This window comes from Chionomys nivalis, chromosome 9 (assembly GCF_950005125.1).
Source record: "Chionomys nivalis chromosome 9, mChiNiv1.1, whole genome shotgun sequence".
Taxonomy (NCBI): domain Eukaryota; kingdom Metazoa; phylum Chordata; class Mammalia; order Rodentia; family Cricetidae; genus Chionomys; species Chionomys nivalis.
This window is the reverse complement of record NC_080094.1, coordinates 52,020,113-52,043,472: the sequence shown is the minus strand read 5'-3', so window position 1 is coordinate 52,043,472 and position 23,360 is coordinate 52,020,113. Positions and strand designations below refer to the sequence as shown.

The following is a 23,360-nucleotide window of genomic DNA, read 5'->3' as shown; positions in this document are numbered from 1 at the left end:
TGTCACACTCGCTCAAGGTTCAGTGATCATCATGGGGGAGGGGTGTGTGTGTGTAAGGGGTGTGGGGGACTGGAACTAAACAGTGTCTTCTGGACATGACAGGACCATCACACTCCTGAGCTCATGATGGCTGGGTGCCTCCGCAGGCCCCGAGGAAGATCAAATTAATCAGCAGTTTAGTACGGGGGTGGGGACTTCATGACACAGTCCCCCCTTAACTGACGAGCTATAGACAGTCAATGGTTTTTCCAGGAGAATCAATTTTCCTTAAGGATGCGGCCCCCAGCAGGGGATGACCGCATACTCCAGAGTATATGGGAAGCACAAACTGGACTCAGTTATTTCAAACAAACAAGCACAAGACCCCACGAAGTTGGGAGGGTAGGGAGGTAGGGATGGATCCAAGAGGAACTGGAAGGGGAGTGGAGGTGAATATGCTCAAAATACCTTGAGTGAAATTCTCAAAATACAAATTCAAAAGCTGTTCTCTTTTTGCTCAGTTGCACACATCTATGATTCCAGCACTCACCTGACTGGGAGGATCTTAAGTTTGAGACCCACCTGGGCTAGGTTGTAGTAAGACAGCTGTTCCCAACCCCTGCCCACCACGCCCCTGCCAAAAGTTTCTTTACTGCGGAAGGATTTTGTACTGGAAATTTAACCCAAGCCACAGGATTATCCAACTTTTTGATATTGTGGCATAATGTCATCATCTGTAAATGTATTGGGTTATCCTGCAACTCGGGGGCTACAGTCTGGACACTCCAGTACATCCTAAGCTAGGGGTTCCCACCAACACAACTTCACGGTCAGTGTGATTTAAAACAACTTTAAAGTACCAAGCTTGTTTTGATTTAGGGTGCACTAATAGTGCTGGTGTTGGGAGACGGACTTCCATTCCGATTCCATCCCTACCACTCACTAGCTGCATGCGTTGACCATCTCTGTGTCTAATAGGCCCCCCACCCCGCCCCTCTCTGCCCCGGTCCAGGAATCTGGCTCAGTGGCGCACAGTCGCTGGCCTAGAGAAATTATTTACAAAACAAACTGCCAGCCCAAATTTCTGAGCTTGGGGGAACCCAAAGATGAAGCCAACAGTTCGAGTCCACAGCAGAAAAGGACACCTGGAATCTTCTGCAGTTGAATTTTGTTTCTTTTCCCTTAACCCTGACTTTTTTGGGGGGAGGGGGCAGGCATCAGGACTCCGTTGGAGTTTATATGAACTTTACAATTTACTTTTTAGTAATCTCCGTGTGTGACATGTCACGTTTTAGAACTTTTATGTGGTTGAATTTGATCCAATTTACCCCACCCTGAACCTGGCATCCTTTCCTGGTACTCCGGGAGAAGGTTGCAGTCAACTCTGGAGCCCCTGTCCTCCCTTACCTCTCCCTCAGTCCCTCCTTTTTAGAAGAGCTGGGTGTCTTTCACCCAGGCTTTGGCCATCACACGGGAAACTCCCAGACTTTCGGAGGTGCAGGACCGACAGAAAGCAATGGGGACCATAGAAGGGGACCGCGGGTAAGGACCGCGGTCAGCAGCCGCGCTGCGCGACCGTCCTGCAGAGGGCGCGCGTGAGCTGCCTCAGTGCTCGTCCGTCGGACCGGTCCGCGCGTGACCAGAACGCGGCCCTTCCCGAGCGGTTGGCTGCATATAAGGCCGGCTCGCTGCTGGGCGTTAACATCTCCCGGCCACAGCAGCCCAGGTGCGTCTCCTTCTGGAAAGTTCCGGGCCTTCTGCGTCTGTTGGATGGCTTGGTTCCCCGGGCCCCAGGGGAGGATGTTTTTGACCAGTATCTCGGATTTTTCCTTCTTCTAGATTTGGAATTCTACATTAAAGTCATCATGGGCATCTTCCAGAGATTGTCGAAAAATAAGGAAGTAAGTTTTTAAAGCAACCTGTAAATCTTGACTTCTGAGTGTTTTTTTTTCTTTCTCTAGAGAAGAAATAAAAGATGGTGAAGATTTTGAATTTTTATATTATTTTGTTATATTTCAGAGGTTTCATACTGAATCTATCCCCCACCTGTTCTGTCTTAGCTCATTCCTTTGGCGTTTATCATATCCACGGCGGCCATTGGAGCTTCATCTTTCGCTATGTATGCTTTGAAAAAAACCGACGTGGTGTAAGTACTAATGTCTCCCGTGTAGGGATGTCTGCTTTTCTCCCACCTGCAGATTCTGAAACACATGCCGTCAGTGTCTGGGTTTTTTCCTATGAATCAGAACACCAAAGTGTGGGCTGAAAAAGAATTCTGGTGTCAGAGAGGCTGACAGACGGTGACATTTGTTTCTTACATCTGAACCCTTGACTCTCCTGTAGCGAAGTAAAATTTGATTTCTTTTTAAGTTTAAGCGTTGAAATTGAAATTCTTAAAAAAAACATTTAGGGGGTACATATCATCAAACATAATTGCTTTAAGTTTCAAAATGTCAACTTAATGAGAAAGTTCTCTCCTACTGTGTTAGAATTGAAACGTTCAGCTATCTGCAATGAACTCTATTCTCAGTTTTGGGTAAAGGAAAGTACTAGCTAGGTTCTGTCTCCTGGGATGTAAGGAAGAGATATTTCTGAGACTGACTACAGCTGGTCCAAGGTTCAGAGAGGACAGGCGCTCTAACAACAGGCGGAGAGGGTGGTGCCCAGAGCCAGCGCCTGCACAGTTCAGCGTAGCCCCCATCCCTGCTAGCAACTCGGCCCTTGCTTGTCCTTTCACCTCCATGACTACCTGTTTGTGGGCGCAGCCTCCAATCCCGCCCAATAAAGCAAATAGACCTCTTACCTGCACTACAGAGGAAGGGATCCTTAAAGCTGGAAGCAAACCCTGAGTTTTCAGTGGACACGTCTTTCACTTCAGCGGTTACAGCCGGTGACCAAAGTTAACAGTTCCAGTGTGGAGACCGAATCAGTCCCTGGATGTTTTATACACTCAATCTCTCTTGGGTTTGTATAAATACATTTACCTTCACTTAATGAATCTTCTTTTATTTTTAGTATTGATCGGAAAAGAAACCCAGAACCTTGGGAAATGGTGGATCCTACTCAACCCCAAAAGGTATTGCTGAAGTTACAAGGTGTGACTGACATCCAGCTAGGAATGTCCAGTGCACCAACAGTGGCCATCTGATGTCATTTTGGAAACAGTGGTCTAGAGACCTAGCTCAGGTCGTTGTTCTATTCTGTACAGACATGGCGGACAGTTTGGCTTCTCTGAATCTGTGAAATGATCGTGATGATAAAACTTGCCCTCAGAGCTTAAAGAATCTAAATACAGAGCCTTTTAGCATAGTGCCCAGCCCATATTTAGTCACTCAAATATAAATACATTACCTTGTTTCCCTATTACTTACCTAAAATTAATATAAGGTGGGATAAGCAATAGGAATTCCTGAAAATGGAGTGGATTTTTTTTCAGTAGAATTAGCTGTCATTCATTCATTTCCAAAAGACTACTCGAAAGGTTTTAATTTGTGATAATTATTTGTTGGGGGCAGGGAGTCATGCCTGTGCTGTGGCTCGCGTGTGGAGGTCAGAGGGTGACTGACGCCATTAGCGTTCTTCTCCCACCGCGTAGGTCTCAGAAACCAAACTCAGGTGTAGGCCTTGGGTGCAAGCACTTTTACCCACTCAGCCATCTTGCCAGCTCACCGCTCTAGGTTCTAGTTTTTATAATTTAAATATTGTGAAGGCTACAAGCATGGGGCCAGAATGAACACCATTTAGGGCTGTTAGAAAAGACTTCACAAAAGGCAAAGGTCTGAAAACATTTAAGTCAAGGAGAGGCATTCAGAATCTTTGTGTCTCAGGGCCTGGGACGAGAAAGCGCTGCTGGGGACAAATGGGGGTGTCTAAATGAGAGCTGATTGGCTCGTGAAGCAACTGCAAGGAGGGGATTTTAAGATCCTGTTGTGTGTCTTGCCCTGTGCCTTGAACATCGTCCATCCTTTCACAAGGAACTGATGCACCCCTTGAATTTAAATGCTATCTTAGCAAATTAAAAATGTCGACACTACGAATGTAAGTAGGACAGATGTGTGGCTGCTCTCCCTGGTCCTGTGACACCTGAGACCCGGAGGTAAGAAACTGGCCAGTCTGCTCTTCTGTGCTTGATTCAGAGTCGAGGAGAGGAGAGGTGATTCTATAGTGATATTCTTCCATCAGGGAGAACGACAGGTCCCCTAAGGGAATGTGAGGACCGAGAGCAGATCCTTGACAAAGCGGTTTGCTTTCTGTTTTTTCAAGCTTATAACCATCAACCAGCAATGGAAGCCCGTGGAAGAGCTTCAGAAAGTCCGGAGGGCAACCAGATGATATCTCTTCGCTCCTTCCTTCTGAAGAATACTCTATGAATCTAGCGGAAACACTTCAGCACAAACTAGATTTTGATACCAGTGTGCGGAAATGCTTCTGCTACGATTTTAGGGTTTGCCTGCATTCTTTGGATCCTGTGTAAGCAATTGAAGGTAGCACATAGTCTGAAAATAGTTTTCTATGTTTGTTGGTGTAAATTTCAATTTTGCATTTGAAATTTTATGTTCCTGATGCTTGGGTGTAGTCCTTGAAATGTATGAACATATACAAATTAGATCACTACCTATAATAAAATGTTATTTATGCAAGAGATCTCAAAAATTATTTAGCTTTAAAAGTGGGATACCATCTTTTTATGGAAAAACATACATTTTTGAAGCATAAAACTCCATCTTTCAAATATCAGCAAGTACAGATTTCTAAGCTTTACCCCGAGCCCTTTCCCCTTCACCCCAGAAACCTTTGGAGCAGGTGTTGTCTGCAGTAAAGCAAAGAACAAGTGCAAAACTTGGGAGAAGGTGAATGCGGTAGGTTCAGGAGGAAAGGGAAGTGGAGACAGGCAAGAGGGCTGTATGAAGAGCTGGTGAACAGGAACCAGAGGCCCAAGAGAGCTCTGCAGGTGCCAGTGGGAACCCTGCTGCTCCCAGGAGGACAGAGGATGGAGCGGGTAGGATGGGGTGTGGGGTAGGGAGATTAGGAGGGGGCTTTCTGTAGAGTCTGGCCAGAGACTTGAGAGAGATGATTTCATCATACCCAGAATGCCCACCCATCTCCCATCCCCCTGCTAACCCAACCCTTGACTGCTCTTACAGACAGGATCAAGTAGAGGGCTGTTTTCCATGGATGTAAAATAAATTGGGATATAATCCTCATGTCTTAGTAGTCACCTACTTAAATTGCACAGCTCAGTGTTTTTATTATATTTACAAAGTTAGGCAATCATCTCCATCTACTTCTAGAACCTTTGCGTTTTTCTCAAAGGAACCCTGTGTCCATGAGCAATCACTGTCCCTAATCCCTCTGCTCCCAGCCCAAGGCAAACAATCAGCTTTTGTTTTCTGGGCTTGGACCATTCTGAACATTTCATATAAACAGGACCATGTGTGGACTTTCACTTTTGATCTATCTTCAGGGATTCAGCATCCCATCCCTTCGGTGAGGAATTGTATAGATATCCCACACGCTGTTGGTCCATCTGAAACTGATGGATATTGGCGATGTTTCTAATTTGGGCTATGGAGAGCGATGCTAACAGGAACAGTCACGAGCAAGCTTCTCTCCGGGTCACATATTTTCACTTTTCTTGATTAGGTAGCCGAGATCATTAACTATTAGAGTATGGGGGTAAACATACTTTTCTTTCATTCAATTTTATATGAACGTAATGGGAATATATGAAAAGGGCTAAAATCATGTCATTTCATAGCAATAAAAACCCTCCAGCACTTGGGAGTTCTAAAAGGATCCACACTAGACTATTTCTCTCAAACTTTGCTTCTTATCAAACCTCCGATTTTCCCAGAGGGAAATCTCTGACGGCCGATCCCAGGGATTGCACATAACCGTTGGGAGTTACATTTTTATTTGCTTAAATTTTTGAAGTAGAATATGATCCCACTTAGGGAAATAAAAATGAACAGCCTGGAGGTGGTTAGCCAACCCCGAGGGCAAAGTTGAAAGCACTCTTGGGAGGACGAACGAACCATTCTCAGCACCAAGCTGACTGCGCACAGCATGAACCTGGCGATGGAGGGTGCAGGTCTGCAGGGTGAGGGGAGATCAAGCGCAGTGGTGGCAGCTGTGGGGGCCGGAAAGGGCACATCTATCTCCTGCCGTCTTCCAGACCCATATCTTTAGGACAAAAGCATAATAGACTCTTCTTGGGGCCAAAGGTCAGCTAGGATGAGCTGTCTACATTTATGCTCAGTTTCCACGAAGCATGGTCACTTGGGTAGAAAACTGGCTGCATCCAGAAGCCTCCAGCTACTGCTAGACGTGGGGGAGCTGGATCTGGGGGAAGAGTGGGAGACTAGACAGGGGATTTAGCAAGGCCTTTGAGAATTCTGCAAGGCTGCTCTGTGCTGCCCTCCATCTGGGAATAGAGCCCAGTGCTTTCAAGGACATATAAGGTAGGGCAGACAATTTGTTTCTGGCAGGCTCTCGCGTAGAAAAGTGGGAGGAAGTCAAAGCAATACTTTATCAGGTTTTATAGCTGGCTTTTCAGAGGAGCTGTCCTCATTTCTGGGACCCATCCTGAGACTGAGGACTTTGAGTTTCTATAGTTTACCTCTGAGGAAGAATGAGGGGTAAGTGATAGGCAGGCAGGACAAGGTTAGAGAAATGGCTTCATTTCCACAACCTTCTAGTTTGTTCCTGAAGTTGTGATCTTAGGATGCCAGCACTAGGGAGGCAGAAGCAGGGTCAAGAGTTCAAGCCTTACCTGGGCTACATAGTGAATTCAAAAGTCAACCTGAGTTACATGGCAGGTTCTTATTTCAAAAACAAAACAAAAACCCCAAAAACTTAATAATAAATTTCAAAACAAGCTCAAAGTGTTTTTAGCCTGCTTGCAAATATTGCTTTAATTTCAAGTCTGCAGAGAAGTGGGGAGGCTAGAATTAGGAACTTGCATCTTTTCCAGCTGATACGTTACCATATTTGCTGTTCATGTCTGCCATTTCAAAATGTTACCAAAGTTGTTAGGATCATAACGCGGGTTCTGGGAGTCCCTAACAAGCTAGGCTCAGACACCTATCCTCAACTGGTCAAATAAAAATTCATATGGGCACTTTGGGAAGATGCCAGGCGACCCTGCCCCTCAAGTCCATTTCCAGGTTCTGACATGAGATTCCGGTTTAGAGAAAGGACAAGTTTCATCACCAAGCAGTTGGGAAAGTGTGGTCCTCATTACTGGCTGTCATTGTCTTGGCTCCAGCCTCTCCTACAAGGTACTGTGACAATCGAGAACCACGAGGAAGGGGTCTCTTCAAGGAGACAGACTCTTCCGGCTGCCACCAGGCTCTAGCCTTTTCAGCATGAGATTCCAGGGAGATTCCAATAGCTTAGGATCCATCATTCCAATAGCCTGATCGCCCAGGGGAGGAGCCCATGCATACTCTTTTAGAAAGGTCTTCTCAAGCAGAGACGCATAAAACAGCTGATGTCTGCAGGGAAATTGAAGGAGTTTACTGCATGCAATTTTTCATATCAGAGTATGAAGTGGGAGATATTGAAAAGGCCTTCTATTATCCCTAAGTTACAAAGGTACCAGAAAGGGAGGTTAAACTAAGGAAGGAGATGACATCTGAATAGAGACGTGACTGTTAGCGAGAGGAGGTGGCAGATGTGCACTGGTCAAGATCAAGGGTCAATGCCAGTGATCCACGGGACAGATAAGAGCCATGGCCAGCCAAAGCAATGAAAATGGCAGGAAAATGGGGGTGGGCGAGGGAGGATGCCTTTGAATGGCTAAGAAAAAGTCAGTGCTTGGCCCTACGCCTAAAGGCTTTACCAGCTCCCAACAGCACCTCATGCAGGGACCAAGACTTTAACACAGCCTCTGAGGGATGCTTGCCTAAAACATAGCAAAGGCACACACCTGAGAAAAGGGGGCTTCAAGGCTGCCCTTGGTCTCTTGAAACCCCAATGTATTGAGGGTACGATGATAGAAATGAAGGCAATCAGAAGAAAGGGGAACTGAGCAAGTCAGTAAGAGCCCAGGGTGAGACCCTCCGTGCCCATGGCTGGCAGTGTTAATATCATCAGCTATGAGTCCTAAAACTTGGCAAAGGGCAGCTCTGGAGGCAGAGCCTTAGAGGGACAGATTGACCATGCTTGTCCTTACTGGCGATGGACATTGTGGCCCACGTGCCTTGCATGGCTGCTTCTAAGGTCTTTCACACCAGCCTGTGACTTCACTCTGTGCTGGCCCTGGGGAAGGCACATCCTGGGTTTGTTCTCTGAAGACCTCAAGCACTGGAGGAACTGGTGGTGGCAAGGACATCCCCACAGAGCCCCAGCTCCAAGAAAGGACCTGCTCTATTGCCCTTACACATTGGGCTCCCTGCTGAAAACAAATTCAGATGCCCATGATGGTCAGTTTCAGTTAAGGATGCTTTGCGTACCAAGCAAAAGATGTCTTTTCTAGTCCTAAATTCCCCCTACTATGATATCAAGGCTGACACTTAGGTGATGTTGGGTTTCCTCTCACTGAGAGACTTCTGGGAAATCACTAGGCTATTTCCCATGTTCATGCCCCAGGCACCTTTCCAAGCATACTTTAAACAGCACGTCACTTTTTCTCCCCCTCAGCCCAAAGGCAGACAAGGGGCTCCCTTGTCCACTTTTCCTACCCCGAGAGATGGGTGCCCTGCCCTTTTCACTCAGACCCGTGACCCTCATAGCTGGGACTGGACCTGTGAAGTCTAGTGTGACTGATGTGAGGGCCAACTCTGAGCTCCCCCGCAGCACCAAACTTCCCATTTCTCAATTTCTGAGTCACCATCTGCCTTGGAAATCAGCCTCAGACCACAGGCCAGTTCTGGTCTTGGGGGCAGGATGTCATCTACAGCTTTTGTCCCGTGACAGGAGGAAACAGCATCCCCTGCATCACGTAGTCTGTCTGGTAGCGTCCCCTGCCTCACGTAGTCTCGTGGTCTCTTTCACAGGAAGAAAAGGTAGGGCCATGCCAGCAGTGGCAAGGGTTCCAGTCCACTACTGTCCTGAGCATTTTTTTCTAAGAGTCAGATTATTTTCCTTCCTGACCCGTTTCCCCTTGATTAGAGTGTCTAGAATATAGTAAGTGTCCCTCAAATGTCTTCTGATTATAGTCAGTGGTGAAGTTTCACACCATGTCCAAGCGCTGCTATATGATCACTAGATCTTCAGACACCCACATATTTGTTGGATATTTAAACGAATGAATATTAGACATAGAACAGGTGCAAGTGATCAATTGCCAGCACAAAGTAGGTCCTCACAGGGCGCTAGCCTTGTGGTGGGAGAAATAATTTCCCAGATGCACACAAAAGGTTAATTATAAGGCTATCAAAGGAAGAGGACAGGACCGTGGACACAGACAGGAGGCTCTCCTGGGTGCAGAGGAGGCCTTCATCCACCACCCCGTTCGCTCTGAACTGTGTTTCAGAGGGCGCTCCTTTTCCCACAGGCAACTCAGTGGAGGGAAGGAAGTGAGTATCAAAGCAAACTAGCTCGAGATCATACCACACAGCACCCAGTTCTCAAAACTAAGTCAGGCTGTAAAAGCACTGACAGAGCCCTGGGACACCAAAGGGTGCCGGACCAGCTTCCCTGGAGTGCAGCCTGCAGCCTGTGTCCAGAGCTTCTGCCACGGTACCCTGAGGGCCTGCTAATAAAGGCAGCCGTGTTGGGAGCAAAGCACTTTGTAATAAGAAGGAAAATCACGTGGCACTAAAATATGAAAATTAAAATATGAATATGAAAATATGGCTGTCTGAAGTACACCACTGAAAATGACAAAGATGTGCAGCCCCCTACAAGTCAGGGGGCACTGGGATAGCAAAAGGCAGGGCAGGAAATGCATGGGGCATAGCTGCATGTTTAGTAACATGTTAACGAAAACTGGAAGTTTAGAGATACAAGAGGTAGAGATTAAAATGTGTAAATATACTTTTCGTAATTTTTGGAGTAATTGCAAATGCACAAAAGTTATAGAAAGAATTTAAAGAACTTCCATGTTCCTTATATTTCCACTATAAACACTGAACCTCATTTTCTTATAATTTTCTTTCAAAACTATCTATCTATCAACTATCTATCTATCTATCTATCTATCTATCTATCTATCTATCTATCATCTTCCTTTCTACCTACGTACCCATCTACTCTGTCTAAGTGTGGCACATGTAAGTATGCATGCATGCATGCCTGTATTCCCAGGGGAGCATGCCTGTGTGAGTCTGGATGGAGCTCAGAGGTTAGCATTGGGTGTCTTCATTGATTGCTCTCCACCTCACTCTTGAGAGAGGATCTCTCTCTGAATCTGAAGCTCACTGGTTAAGCTAGACTGGCTGGCCAGTGAGCTCCTGGGCTGTACCGGTCTCTACAGCATTGGTGTTACAGATGTGCACTGCCAGGCCCACTCTATGTGTGTATTGGTGGTGTAAATGCTGACCCTCATGTTTGCACGGCAGGCACTTTGCTGTCTGTCTGTCCTATCTATTAGTATCTAGACACTTGTCTTTTTTCTTTTCATTCAAGACAACCAAGTGGAAAACAGGACCCAGGGTGTTGCTTCACCCTTAAGTATTTTAGGCTGTATTCTCTGCAAGACAGGACCAGTTTTAAATTAATGAGACACATTTGGGTACAACGTAAGAGTGAAATAATGTGATTTTTCCACAAAAGACCTGGAAAATCAGCTTCTGAAGAAAATGACCTCTCCCTTAGTCACCAGCTGCAGAAGACATGAGGTCTGAGGAGTAGGAGGGAGGGACTCAGGCCCTTCAGGAAGGATTTCTGAGGAAAAGGGCAAAGTTCTGGGACAGCTTAGCCAGTGGGGAGGGTGATTGCCTGTGACACAGTGCCTTTGCCTTCCCCAGCCAGCACCTGTCTGGTAGCAAGCCTCCCATCCCAGCGGCGGGCTAGCACCATCATTCCCAGCAGCAGGGCCTCTCTAGAGCCCCAGGTTGTTGGTACAGGCTGTGGTCCGCCACAGTAGGAGATAACAGTCCCACCTTTAATGTCACTTCAGCGTTCACAGGCATCAACCTCTGAGCAGCACAATCCTTCTGTGAGGAGCAGGAGGCTCAGAGCATCTGCGTGCTGCCAGTAAACATATTGTATTTCCCTGCACCCAAAGATCCCGCACTGCCAGCCTCAATGCCATTGGGGCCCCAGGCTCCTCAGAGGACTCTGGGTGATGGTTACACTGTCCTGTGGGGAAAGGAACGGAAGTCATTATCTTTCCGTATTTGCTCCTGATTCACTGCCTGGGGTGGAAGTCAGACAGCTGGGCTGGCTTCCTAGGCCCTGGAGACGGCTGGGAGCAGCTTTCTGATGGTGAAGCCGGGAACCCTCCCTGGCTTGGCCACCTCTACCGATACACACACACCCTTGGATCTACCGGGGTGAAGTGTTCTTGTTGTTGTTGTTTGCTTTCATCCCCTAGTCCCTTCCATCGAAAGTCAGGTCTGCAGCCCACGCACTGCCCACTCGGTCCCTCTGTCACTGTGGCTGGCAGCCTTGGTCCTGTTTATGTGGAGCTGGGCGGTGCTCTGCAGGCTTCACACAGGGAGTTTCCTCCCCAAGGCCTCTTTAGCAAGTGTGGGCCAACGGCACAGTCATAGCTGCTGAGACACAGAAAGAACACGAGGAAGCCCTGCCCACGGTGCCAGGGCCTCTCTGGAGCAGGCCGGGTACCTCTGCGTCTCTGCACGTAGGTCACAAGGAACCCAGGGAGTTTCTGAGCTGCAGGTGGGTCTCATACACATTCTCAGTCTGGAGCAATGTTCTCAGCTGGCCCACACTTGAGGATCCCTGGTCCCAGGTTACCCCGTGGACTCAACATATTAGAGGAGTGGTTCTCAGCCTTCCTAACGCTGCGGCCCTTTAGCAAATTCCTCATGCTCTGGTGATCTCCAGTCATAAAATTATTTTGTTGCCACTCGTAACTAATTTTGCTACTGTTATGAATCATAATGTAAATATCTGATATTCAGGATATCTGATATACGACCCCTGTGAAAGGGTCGTTTGACCCCTGAAGGGGTTGTGACCCACAGGTTGAGAAACACAGCCTCAGCACCTCTGGCCTGGAATCTTTTGGGCACTGGTACCTTCACGAGTACTTCAAGTATCTGTGGGTAATGGACAGGCAAGCCTGAAGGCCTCCAGTATACTAAGCTAACTTTAGACACTGTATCTTCTGTAGTTTTGTACATGTTTCTTCGTGTATGGACTCCCTCTTGTCCTTCATGGCGCATCTCAGATGCCGCCTCTTCAGGAAAGTTCCTTGAAGCCCGGCTCCCCTGGCAGAGTCTCTGGCTGCATACCCGTCATTGGTTCTATTAAAAGCTGTGCTTGGGCAGGAGAAGTCTGCAGGCTTCCTGAACTCACTTCTTGTCTCTATGATTCACTAACAGCTTTACCAAGGTCAAGAGCCTCTCTTCCCTCATCCGTGACACAGATAGTAAAGTGCCCACTTGAACTAGTTATTCTACAGTCGAGGGCGCCAATCCACCTGTAGCAGGGTGGCCAGCAAGTGCCAGGCTCTCCCCTTTAGCTCGTGTTCTTGCTGCCGCATCTCAGCTTTGAAAACAAACTCCCCAAGGACAGAGCCGTATCTACCTTTGTCCAGCCTTTGCTCTGCAAACAGGAGCGCTCAACAAGCACTCGATGAAAAGTGAACCAGAAGGCTTTCCCTGTATAAATGAAGCCTTGCTCCCTAACTTAGCCCCGAAAGAAACTAGATCCACATATTAACTTATTTATAAAAAATAAGTTATAAAAAAGAAAGCATTTTCTTCCCTTTTACTGGGTTATCTACGATGTGCCGGACTCTACAAATTGAGAGATAAAGGAACCATTACCGTCACTGAAGTTAGAGAGGATACATGTTCATAGCTGTGTTAGATTCTTTATTGTGCTGTAACTGGTTTGAGGAGGAGGAAGAAGAGGAAGAAGAGACAGAAGAGGAAGGGCGTTGGTGGAAGAATGTGAAGAAAGGAGCCACGGGGACGGGCTTTGGAGGCTAAAGGAACCGCGGCAGCGCTGGGGCTGGGCGGGAAGATGCTGGCTGGAATGAGGAAGGCTTCAGGACTTATTAAGGGACTTCACGCCAGCTGACAGGGGAGCAGCCACACCTGCTGCATGTTCCTCCTTCCAGCCAGTCTCTGTCTCTCCTTCTCTAGGCAGACAGAAATTCAGACGCCCAGGGAAGTCTCTCTAGGCGGACAGAAATTCAGACGCCCAGGGAAATCTCTGCTGTGCTGCTGCCTGGGAGAAGCCAGTGAGGGGGAGTTGAGCCTGTTTCCACCTCTCTCCAGAAAGCTGAGGAACAACAGCGGCTCTAGTCCTTGTTTCATTTGTTGAAACTGTGACCTCAGAGCTCCAATTCGCTGGAGAAATGAGGGGTGGGGTGGCCTCTGGGAATCAGCCAGCACTGCCTGAAAGACAGACGCACCTTTTCTCTTTCCCCTTTCCTACTGTGACATTTTGGAGACTCAATCTCTCATAGTTTCACCTGTAAACTAGAGGGCGTGGACCAGGTGATCTGACTCTTAATTCCACGGAAGAAGGAAGTTCAAAAAGCCGTGTGGGATTCTTAGATAAGCTGTCCAGCGTGGGGAGTCAAGGGTGGGGACTCTCAGGCAGGACAAAGTCTCTTCCACATACCTCCGCTGAATAGGTAGGTCTTAGAATACAGAGGAAAACAAATCTAGCAAATCACTACATGCAGAAACACGTATTGCTTTCGTGATCCCCAAACCTTCAGTTGTTTCTCTCCAACATCAAATTCCATCCAGCACTGGTACTGTGTTCCTGGTTCCTGGATGTGGCAGTAGGTCCCACAGGCCACAGCTTGAGAGCTCGGTTCCCAACAGTGCCCCTTACAGCCCCAGTCCCAGGTCCAGGCTGCTGAACCCTCTCTAACTAGTTACTGCCAGGGTTCCCACACACCGCTCTATGAGCCTGGTTAATTTCAGCACAGAGACATTCAGGACAATGCTTTCCCTGCCCTATCATTAAAAGCCTTTGAAAGAATACCGATGGTCAGCCAGATGGAGAGAAACCTGGCGGGATCTGGAAAGGTCTGGGTCACAGAGGCTTATCCCAGTGGATTTGAGATTCATCATCTTCCTGGCCTGTGGACAAGTCCCACACACCTTTCTGCAAGCTTGCATGCACCCAGCCCCCTGAACACTGTTTTCTGAGGTGTGTGTGTGTGTGGGTGTATAGATAGTTCATTGTCTTGGTTTAACAGATACATAGTGGTTGTGTGGGATTGTGATTGGACAGAGGGATCTGATAGGGTTGAAGGTGGCGTGCACAGCAAGGCCTGTCCAGTCTCTCCTTGGTCTCTCTGTGCAGTGAGGTCTTCTGAAGAGCACGGGGGAGGACTCTGTCTGAAATGGGGCTCCTCAGGATCTACCTGCCAAGTGGGTCTGCAGAAGGGTGGTAGGTGGCAACGGAAGGTGAGCAGGGGATTCTGGGTGGGCCTGAAGCCCAGAGACAAGATGGCGGTGAGCAGCTGCATCTGCCCTTCCTGCAGCCATTTGCACAGACATGGTGGGCCTGAGGACAGAAGATGGCACCTGACTGACTCCTGTGACACAGGAGGAAGGACTGGACCAGGAGCACGTGATCAGAAATAAAAACGGAGACAGTTTATAACGAAGGATAAAGCACTCCCAAGAATGGGAGTGTGTGAGGGAGAAGCACGCACATGCTCAATAGCAGCTGGCCGCCAGCTGCAAGCCCCTTAGCGGGCTTTCCAGGCTTTCCGCAGCATCTGCCTCTCCCACGTTTGTGCATCTAAGGTGTTTGGTGCATGTTGTGTTCTAGGATGCAGCCCAGGTGAGGAGGAAAGTCTAGTCTCTCTTGACAAATAGCTCTTCTGCTCTCCCACAACCCCCAGTGCTGCTCCTAGCCTCCCTGGTGCTCTGTCTTCTACCAGCTTACTCGGTCACTCAAGATCCTGGGCTTCACAAACATTCTTGCTTTAAGAAATGTTTACCTAGATCTTCACAGAGACCCAGAATCAACCTTTTGTGACTATGTGATTGAAAAGAAAGAATTTTATAACCACTTTTAAAAATGCTCTACGCACGCATGAATTAGAGAGACCTGAGTGTCTACTGTGTCAAGTTCTGTGTTAGGCTCCAGAGATGCAGGACTCAGGGTGGGACAGGTGCCATGGAACCACACAGAAGCATCTTCAGAAGAGAGAGTTGGTAACCCCATGTGGTGTGTCGTCTCAGAAGGATGAAGAGCCTACGCTGGGGCAGGAGCGGTGAGCAGGAGTTGACAGGAAATAGTTCTTTACCAGCACATATCACAGCGTGAGCATCTGTTTAATGTCTGTGTCCCCCAGAGCACAGGTTCCAGGATGGGAAGCAGCGTGCTCACTGTGGTACCCTACACCTAACACCCAGCACACAGTCAGAAGAAGTAACAAGAAACAATTTACATGTCCATGTGGGTCAGAATAGAAGCTCCGAGAAGCCATGCCAAGGTGTGAACGCTGTGCTGGCTAGGTTTATGTCAACTTGACACACGCTAGAGTCGTTTGGAAGGAGGTACTCTCAGGAAAACATTTCTAGAAGATTGGCCTTTGGCAAACTGTAGTACATCTCCTCAATTAGAGATTGATGTGGGGAGGGCCCAGCTCACTGTGGGTTTCATCTCCAGGGTGGTAGGTAATCCTGGGTTCTGCAAGAAAGCAGGTTGAGCAAACCAGGGGAGGCAAGCCAGTAAGCAGCACCCCTCTATGGCCTCTGCTCAATGCACAGCCCCCACGCTTCAGCCCTGCCTTCCCTTAGCGTGATAGACTTCTAAGCTGTTGTGTGGAACAAACCCTTTCCTCCCAGGAGGTACTTTTGGTTATGGCATTTAATTACAGCATTAGGAGCCCCGATTAAGAGGGACCTCGCTCCAAGAGCAATAAGGAATTAGTGAAGGCCTTAGCTAGGGGATCTCTGCTTAGGGTTTGGTCTGGAAGGCTGGGGCCAGAGTCCAGTCAGCACCGGGTAGTGGCTCACTGGATAGGTTTGCCCTTTAAGGTTTCTGATCCAGAGCTGGGGGTGACAGGATCTAAGCAGTCCTGTCTATGAGGTCTATGGAAGCAGTCCCCTTGCTAGAACACAGCTTTGAATAGCTCTAATTCACATCAACATGCTTGCCAAGGAAATCATGTCAAACCTATACTTCTTGGCTTCTCCGAACTCTCAGTCTTTCTTATCACTGAGACAAGCTGTCACGTAGTCCCAGATGGCCTCTAACTGGCTGTGGAGCCAAGGTGACCTTAAACTCCTGACCTTCTTGTCCTCACCTCAGAGGATGGGGAGTAAGAGTTTGCATCACCGAGTGACTTAGACCTTCCTTCCTTTTTTAGAAATGTATTTGTTTTATTTCACAGGTCTGAGTGTTTTGCATGCATGCAGGCCACGCGCATGCCTGGTTGGTAACAAAAGTCAGAAAAGCGTGTCAGATCCCCTGGAAATGGAGTACAGGAAGTTGTGAGCTACTGCGTAGGTGCTGGGAATCAGACTCAGGTCCTCTGGAAGAGCAGCTGGTTCCTAACTTCTGCTCCACCTTTCCAGCCCCAGCCCCTCCTGCCGGGTTGGTCCTTCTCCACAATCTCACAACACTTTTGGTCAGGGTTCAGAGCCCAGCAGGTGTTTACTGTAAAAGCTAAAGAGTAACTACTCTGAGCTTCATGGCCCCCACTCTACTGTGGAAGCACACAAGTCACAGGCTTCCTACAGTGTGCCCACACTGTGACCATATGGCTGTGTGACAAAGAGAGGGAGGGCTAGGCTGGATTTCACTGCTGATTTTTCTCCAGCAGATTAAATGAAAGTGGCGCTGTAGGGACCATTACGGAAGAGGGAGTGGAAAGATCGTAAGAACCAGAGGATCAGGGAGTTTGCTGTGAGATTGTGTCTCCTAGTAACATCAGATGCTCCACCTGTAAACATGACTGCCCACATGTGAGCAACAAGGACAACCCCAGCGAACATGCAAACTGAACAGTGAGAAGCCTCTGGGGTCCCGAACCTACACGGAGAACTACAGGCAATTGAGGGAAACTGGGAGCCGGAGGGGTGGCCCTCCCCAGGGGAGCACACAATTGGTTGTCCAGTGCTGAACAGTCAGCCCTGAAATCAAACACAGAATTAACATTATATGGACTCAACAGGGGGAATATTTCTGTATACACAATTACAAATATGCATGTAATAACCACAAAAAGAGGGGTCATGAATTTGAAGGTGATCAGGAGGTCTGCGTGGGAAGACTTGGAGAGAGAAAAAGGAAGGGAGAAACATAATTAAATCACAACCTCAAAAATAAAGAATAATAAGAAAGTTATGGGTTTTTTGCTTTTGTTTTTCAGAATGAACGTTTGGTCCCCCAGTGTGGTCTGAGAGGACTGTGTACGTGTTTCCGCTGTTGTCCTGAAACATTGCCACAATTTATTGTCTTTATGTCACTTTGATCCCTAGAGTGCCAAGGACGGCCCCTGGGCACCTACACATTCTTTGCCCCTAGCTCAGGGCGAGGACCCGTCAGCTGTTGAGCAAGTGTCCAGTGGGTGAAATCTCACTGAACGTTGATTTTCAAAAGAGTGAGAGACTGTCAGTGCCTGGTTAGTGCAGTTTCAGGGCCATTTGTCAAAAAGGGCACAGGGAAGAGGCATTCGGCCCGAGGAGGAGTGTTCAGAGGCCTGGGGGCGGGTTGGAGGGAGAAGGGGACAGTCAGCTGAGTGTGAAGTCGGAAGAAGTCTTAGCTGTGAGTGGGAAGTCTGGTGTGAAGAGGGAGCTGGAGCTGACAGAGAAACTTTAAGGTGGGGCCAAGAAGGGAGTGGCCTGGGAGGGCTTCCTGTGCCGGCCAGAGCCCCCAAAACATCCTGCCGCTCCCACTGTTACTCAACTAACCTTGTTAACGGGTTACTAGGGTGCCAACAGCAGGAGTCATGGGGAGTCTCAGCCCTGGGATTACTCAGGTCTGGTTCATTTGTGGTCACAGAAACACAAATTTGTTTGGCTTTCTGTGGCTGCCTGTTCTGAGTAACCACAAGGCTACCGGCCCAAAGGCCAGTTTCATTAATTTAAATTGACCTCCTTATGGCCTTCATGCCCCTAGATTCCTCTTTCCTTCATTTCCCAAAAGTTTGTCCCTCTACCCAGGCAAGTAGAGTCTGGCTGTGCCCTGGGGTAGAGGTGGTGTGTCCCTGGGCATAGCACCCCCTCTCCTCTCCTGCCACTTACTCCTGTCTTTTCTCTGACTGCTGAAGGTCTCTGTCTGCTGAAGGCAGCAGTTGTTGGATGACCCAGGGACACTAGCATCCCAGTATCATGGGTCCTAGAAACCACTGGCCAGGTTCAGTGACTTTCTGGCAAATATGATATACAGGCATTGGGGGAGAAAACCGTGATTTGTAGGTTTTGCTGATCCCTGCATTGCGTTTACCCTCTGCCTGTGGCGAAATGAGAGAAACCACCGTGATGTCATAGACAGCAGAACAGGGAAGAGATGCCCAAGCATCTAGATCATCTCTCACTGGGTGTGAGCCCCGGGGAAGGGTCCATTACGGGCCATGTGGTACGATCACTGGAAAGTGAGGATGCTGAATATTTCTTTAAAAAAATATAGCAGATTTTCTTGTACATATTTATAGCATATGGTGTAGAGCTGTAATGGTTTAACAGCTGTGCTGTGAAGGCCTGTACTGGGAGAAAAGTGAGAGATGGCAAGCCCCAAACTCTAGAGGGCGCCACCTTTGTGGCTGTGGTTCCTCTCATCCAGATGTTGGACAGCCTCAGCTGCTCCTGCAGGTGACTGTCAACAGACCTAAGAGTCCCCATAGAGCCAGACATGCAGGAACAGAACTCGGCCCTGGCTCCCCAGCCCGAGCAGACACACCACTTCCTGGCATGGTTCTTCCCTAGCCCAGTTTCTAGATGCCTACCCTGGTGGCCCAGAGCCAGGAAGCCCTCATGCTGCAAAACTCTTCCCCTCGGAGGTGTGAAATTCTGAGGGCTAGAATTACCACATCACTAAGATTCATGCTTGCTCAATGCACCCCATGAAGTAAGGAAGGGAGGCCACATCCCGTCTGTGCCTTGTACCTGCATCTCATGGCTGCAAGGGTGAAATGCTTGCTCTGCATGGACGTGACTCTGTCTGGACATTTCTAATAAGGAGGATGAAAAGCTGAGCAGAATTCATTCGCTATATTTTAAGTGTGCCCACACATAGTCTATACCTTGAGGACACCTGAGCTGATGACCCACAGTGGCGAAAAGACCCAGCCAATGAGTTGAACCTCTGCCTGTTCCATGCCTGTCCATGGACCATGTACTCACTGTCCAGGGCTTGAGAAACCTGGAGAAAGGGTTCCGACCCCACACATTCTCCAGGTCCTCAACTGCAGATGTCTCCCTTTTAGAAGAGCTTCTCCAGCCTTCTCTGCTGGCAGGGCTCTCTCCCGGGTCTCCTTTGAGCATGGGGCATGTGTTTCTATGCTCAAGAAGGCTAGGACTTTGTTATTTGGTCACTTGACCCACGTAGGGTCAAATGGCAGTGCCAGGGAGAAGATGATAGAATGCAAGGCTTGTCCAAGCCTGAGGGCAGCTGAAGCCAGGAGAGCCCCTGGGTTGAGTGCTGGGGAGAGTCAGTAAGGTGCACCAAGGCAAATCCTCAGGATAGCAATCTTGCACAGGACCCAGACTTCCTTCTTACTAGGTTTCCAAAGTCTGTCAAGGCAGTTCTCAGCAATCACAAAATAGACTTAAAGCTGCAAAGAGGAATAAATGAAAGAGGCAGAAAATGGTGCCTAACTTTCTGGCCAAGCACCCCCCCACACCCCGACCCCTTCCCTCCCCACTCCACCCCCACCGGTCGCCACCTGGCACTGCTCTCTTCTTAGATTGAGGGCCTGCCTGCCTTCTGCCTTCTGTAAACAGCGACCCCATGCGGCGCTTTACGACCATCCTCTATGTGTATCTGCGGTGGGTGACTCCTCTGAGGCTGTTTCTACTGCCGCCTCTTCAGGACACTTTTATCTGAGTTCCTTGCATTTTGGTGAAGACTTCTTTGTCCTGTATTTTGAGGCGTTATTTTCCTCTCAAAGATGGATATATTCCTATCCTCTGAAGATCTAGTTCTAGTCATTTCCCGTCTATTTATCATGGTTGAAAATATATTCTCTCGTTCTCCTTCCTTGAAAAATACTTAGATGAGTTGAAAAGTCATTGAGTAAAAGGGTCAGATACAAGTCCAGGGCGCCATCTATTGGTCAATGATGAGTATGACCAAATCGAATTGGAATAGAGCTGCTTATACAGGTGAAAAAGGAAGGTTGGATAGGTGAGCAGGGAAGCACATATCTTAGTTAAGGGAGCCACCTAAGGGTTGGCAAGAGACTTGAACCTGGAGTGGCTACCAGGTGCCAGGGCAATGTCCCCAGTTATTTCCTTGGGCAGCTGAGGATAGGGAACCTGAAATGACCCTATCCTATAGCCATACTGATGAATATCTTGCATATCACCATAGAACCTTCATCTAGCGATGGATGGAGATAGAGACAGAGGCCCACACTGGAGCACTGGACTGAGCTCCCAAGGTCCTAACGAGGAGCAGAAGGAGGGAGAACATGAGCAAGGAAGGCAGGACCACGAGGGGTGCACCCACCCACTGAGACAGTGGGGCCGATCTATTGGGAGCTCACCAAGGCCAGCTGGACTGTGACTGAAAAAGCATGGGATAAAACCGGACTCTCTGAACATGGCGGACAATGAGAGCTGATGAGAGGCCAAGGACAATGGCACGGGGTTTTGATCCTACTTCATGTTTTGGCTTTGTGGGAGCCTAGACAGTTTGGATGTTCACCTTCCTAGACCTGGATGGAGTGGGGAGGACTTTGGACTTTCCACAGGGCAGGGAACCCTGACTGCTCTTGGGGCTGGAGAGAGAGGAGAAGAGGAGTGGGGGGAGGGGGAGGGGGAGGGAGGAGGGGGAGGGAAATGGGAGGCGGGGAGGAGGCAGAAATTTTTTTTTCAATTAAAAAAAAAAGTTAAAGGGATCTCTTATTTCTCTGTTAATTTTCTGTCTGGTTGACCTGTCCATTGGCGAGAGTGGAGTGTTGAAGTCTCCTACTATTAGTGTTTGGGGTTTGATGTGTGATTTAAGTTTTAGTAATGTTTCTTTTACGTATGCGGGTACTCTTGTATTAGGGGCATAGATATTCAGGATTTAGACTACATCTTGATGGATTGTTCCTGTTATGAGTATAAAATGTCATTCTCCATCTCTTCTGATTGATTTTAGTTTGAAGTATATTTTGTTAGAGATCAGGATAGCTACATCCGCTTGTTTCTTATGTCCATTTGATTGAAAAACTTTTTCCCAACCCTTTACTCTGAGGTAGTTCCATCTTTGAGGTTGAAGTGTGTTTCTTGTATACAGCAGAAGGCTGGATCCTGTTTTCATTTCCATTCTCTTAGCCTGTGTCTTTTTATAAGTGAATTGAGTCCATTGATATTAAATGGACTTAACACATCTATAGAACATTCCACCCACACACAGAAGAATATACCTTCTTCTCAGCACCTCATGGAACCTTCTCTAAAAATGATCACAGACTTGGTAACAAAGAAAACCTCCACAGATACAAAAAAAATATTGGAGTAACCCTCTGTGTTTTATTGGTTCACCATGGATTAAAGTTAGAATTTAATAACAATACTACTCTCAGAAAGCCTACAAACTCATGGAAATTGAACAGTGAACTACTGAACCATCACTGGGTTGAGGAAAAAATAAAGAAAGAAATTAAAGACTTCCTAGAACTTAACAAAAATGAAGGCACAATGTATCCAAACCTATGGGACACTATGAAAGCAGTGCTAAGAGGAAAGTTCATAGCACTAAGTGCCCACATAAAGAAAACAGAGAAAGCTCACATTAGTGACTTAACAGCACACCTGAAAACTCTAGAACAAAAAGAAGCAGACGCGCCCAGGAGGAGTAGAAGACTGGAAATAATCAAACTGAGGGCTGAAATCAACAAAATAGAAACAAAGAAAACAATACAAAGAATCAATGAAACAATGAGCTGGTTCTTTGAGAAAATCAACAAGATAGACAAACCCTTATCCAAACTAATCAAAAGGCGGAGAGAAAACATCCAAATTAACAAAATCAAAATGAAAAGGGGGACATAACAACAGGCACTGAGGAAATTCAGAGAATCATTAGGTCTTACTACAAAAACCTGTACTCCATAAAATTTGAAAACGTAAAAGAAATGGACAAATTCCAGATAGATACCATATACCAAAATTAAATTAAGACCAGGTGAGCAATTTAAATAAACCTATAAACATCAAGGAAATATAAGGTAATCAAAAAACCTCCCAACCAAAAAAAGCCCAGGACTGGATGGTTTTAGTGCAGAACTTTACCTGAACTTCCAAGAAGAGCTAATACCTACACTCCTCAAACTGTTACACATAATAGAAACAGAAAGAACATTGTCAAACTCTTCTTATGAGGCTACAGTTATCAAAACCACATATCAAACCTGATATCAAAACCACACAAAGATCCAACCAAGAAAAAGAACTACAGACCAATCTCACTCATGAACATGGATGCAAAAATACTTAATAAAATACTGGCAAACCTAATCCAAGAACACATCAAAAAAATCATCCATCATGACCAAGTCAGATTCATCCCAGAGATGCAGGGCTGGTTCAATATACGAAAATCTATTAATGTAATCCATCATATAAATAAACTGAAAGAAAAAAAACATATGATCATTTCATTAGATGCTGAAAAAGCATTCAACAAAATTCCATACCCCTTCATGATAAAGGTCTTGGAGAGATCAGGGATACAAGGAACATATCTAAATATAATAAAAGCAATATACAGCAAGCCGACAACCAACATCAAATTAAATGGAGAAAAACTCAAAGTTATTCCACTAAAATCAGGAACAAGACAAGGCTGTCCACTCTGTCCATATCTCTTCAACATAGTTCTTGAAGTTTTGGCTATAGCAATAAGACAATAAAAGGAGGTCAGGGGGTTCAAATTGGAAAGGAAGAAGTCAAACTTTTTTATTTGCAGATGATATGATAGTATTATAAGTGACCCCAAAAACTCTACCAGAGAACTCCTACAGCGGATAAATACCTTCAGTGATGTGGCAGGATACAAGATCAACTAAAAAAAAAAACATTAGTAGCCCTCCTATATACAAATGATAAAGAAGCTGAGAAATCAGAAAAATATCACCATTCACAATAGCCACAAATAAGATAAAATTTCTT

At 47.1% G+C, this 23,360-nt stretch overlaps 1 protein-coding gene across 1 annotated transcript; it reads left to right on the top strand.

Annotated features, from left to right (window-relative positions):
• Window positions 1-1,633: 1,633 nt before the first annotated feature.
• Window positions 1,634-4,589, top strand: C9H15orf48 (chromosome 9 C15orf48 homolog). Its single transcript, XM_057781824.1, has 5 exons — window positions 1,634-1,705; window positions 1,819-1,880; window positions 2,040-2,125; window positions 2,995-3,055; window positions 4,243-4,589. Exons 2-5 carry the CDS (start codon window positions 1,845-1,847, stop codon window positions 4,309-4,311), a joined length of 252 nt encoding a protein of 83 aa, XP_057637807.1. The 5' UTR covers window positions 1,634-1,705; window positions 1,819-1,844; the 3' UTR covers window positions 4,312-4,589.
• Window positions 4,590-23,360: the final 18,771 nt, after the last annotated feature.

Excerpts from the sequence above, each read along its gene's own strand:
- C9H15orf48 (XM_057781824.1), top strand. The coding sequence starts at position 1,845 with ATGGGCATCTTCCAGAGATTGTCGAAAAATAAGGAA. Across the intron at positions 1,881-2,039 it reads GATTGTCGAAAAATAAGGAA|CTCATTCCTTTGGCGTTTAT; the intron begins GTAAGTTTTTAA and ends GTTCTGTCTTAG. Across the intron at positions 3,056-4,242 it reads ATCCTACTCAACCCCAAAAG|CTTATAACCATCAACCAGCA; the intron begins GTATTGCTGAAG and ends TGTTTTTTCAAG.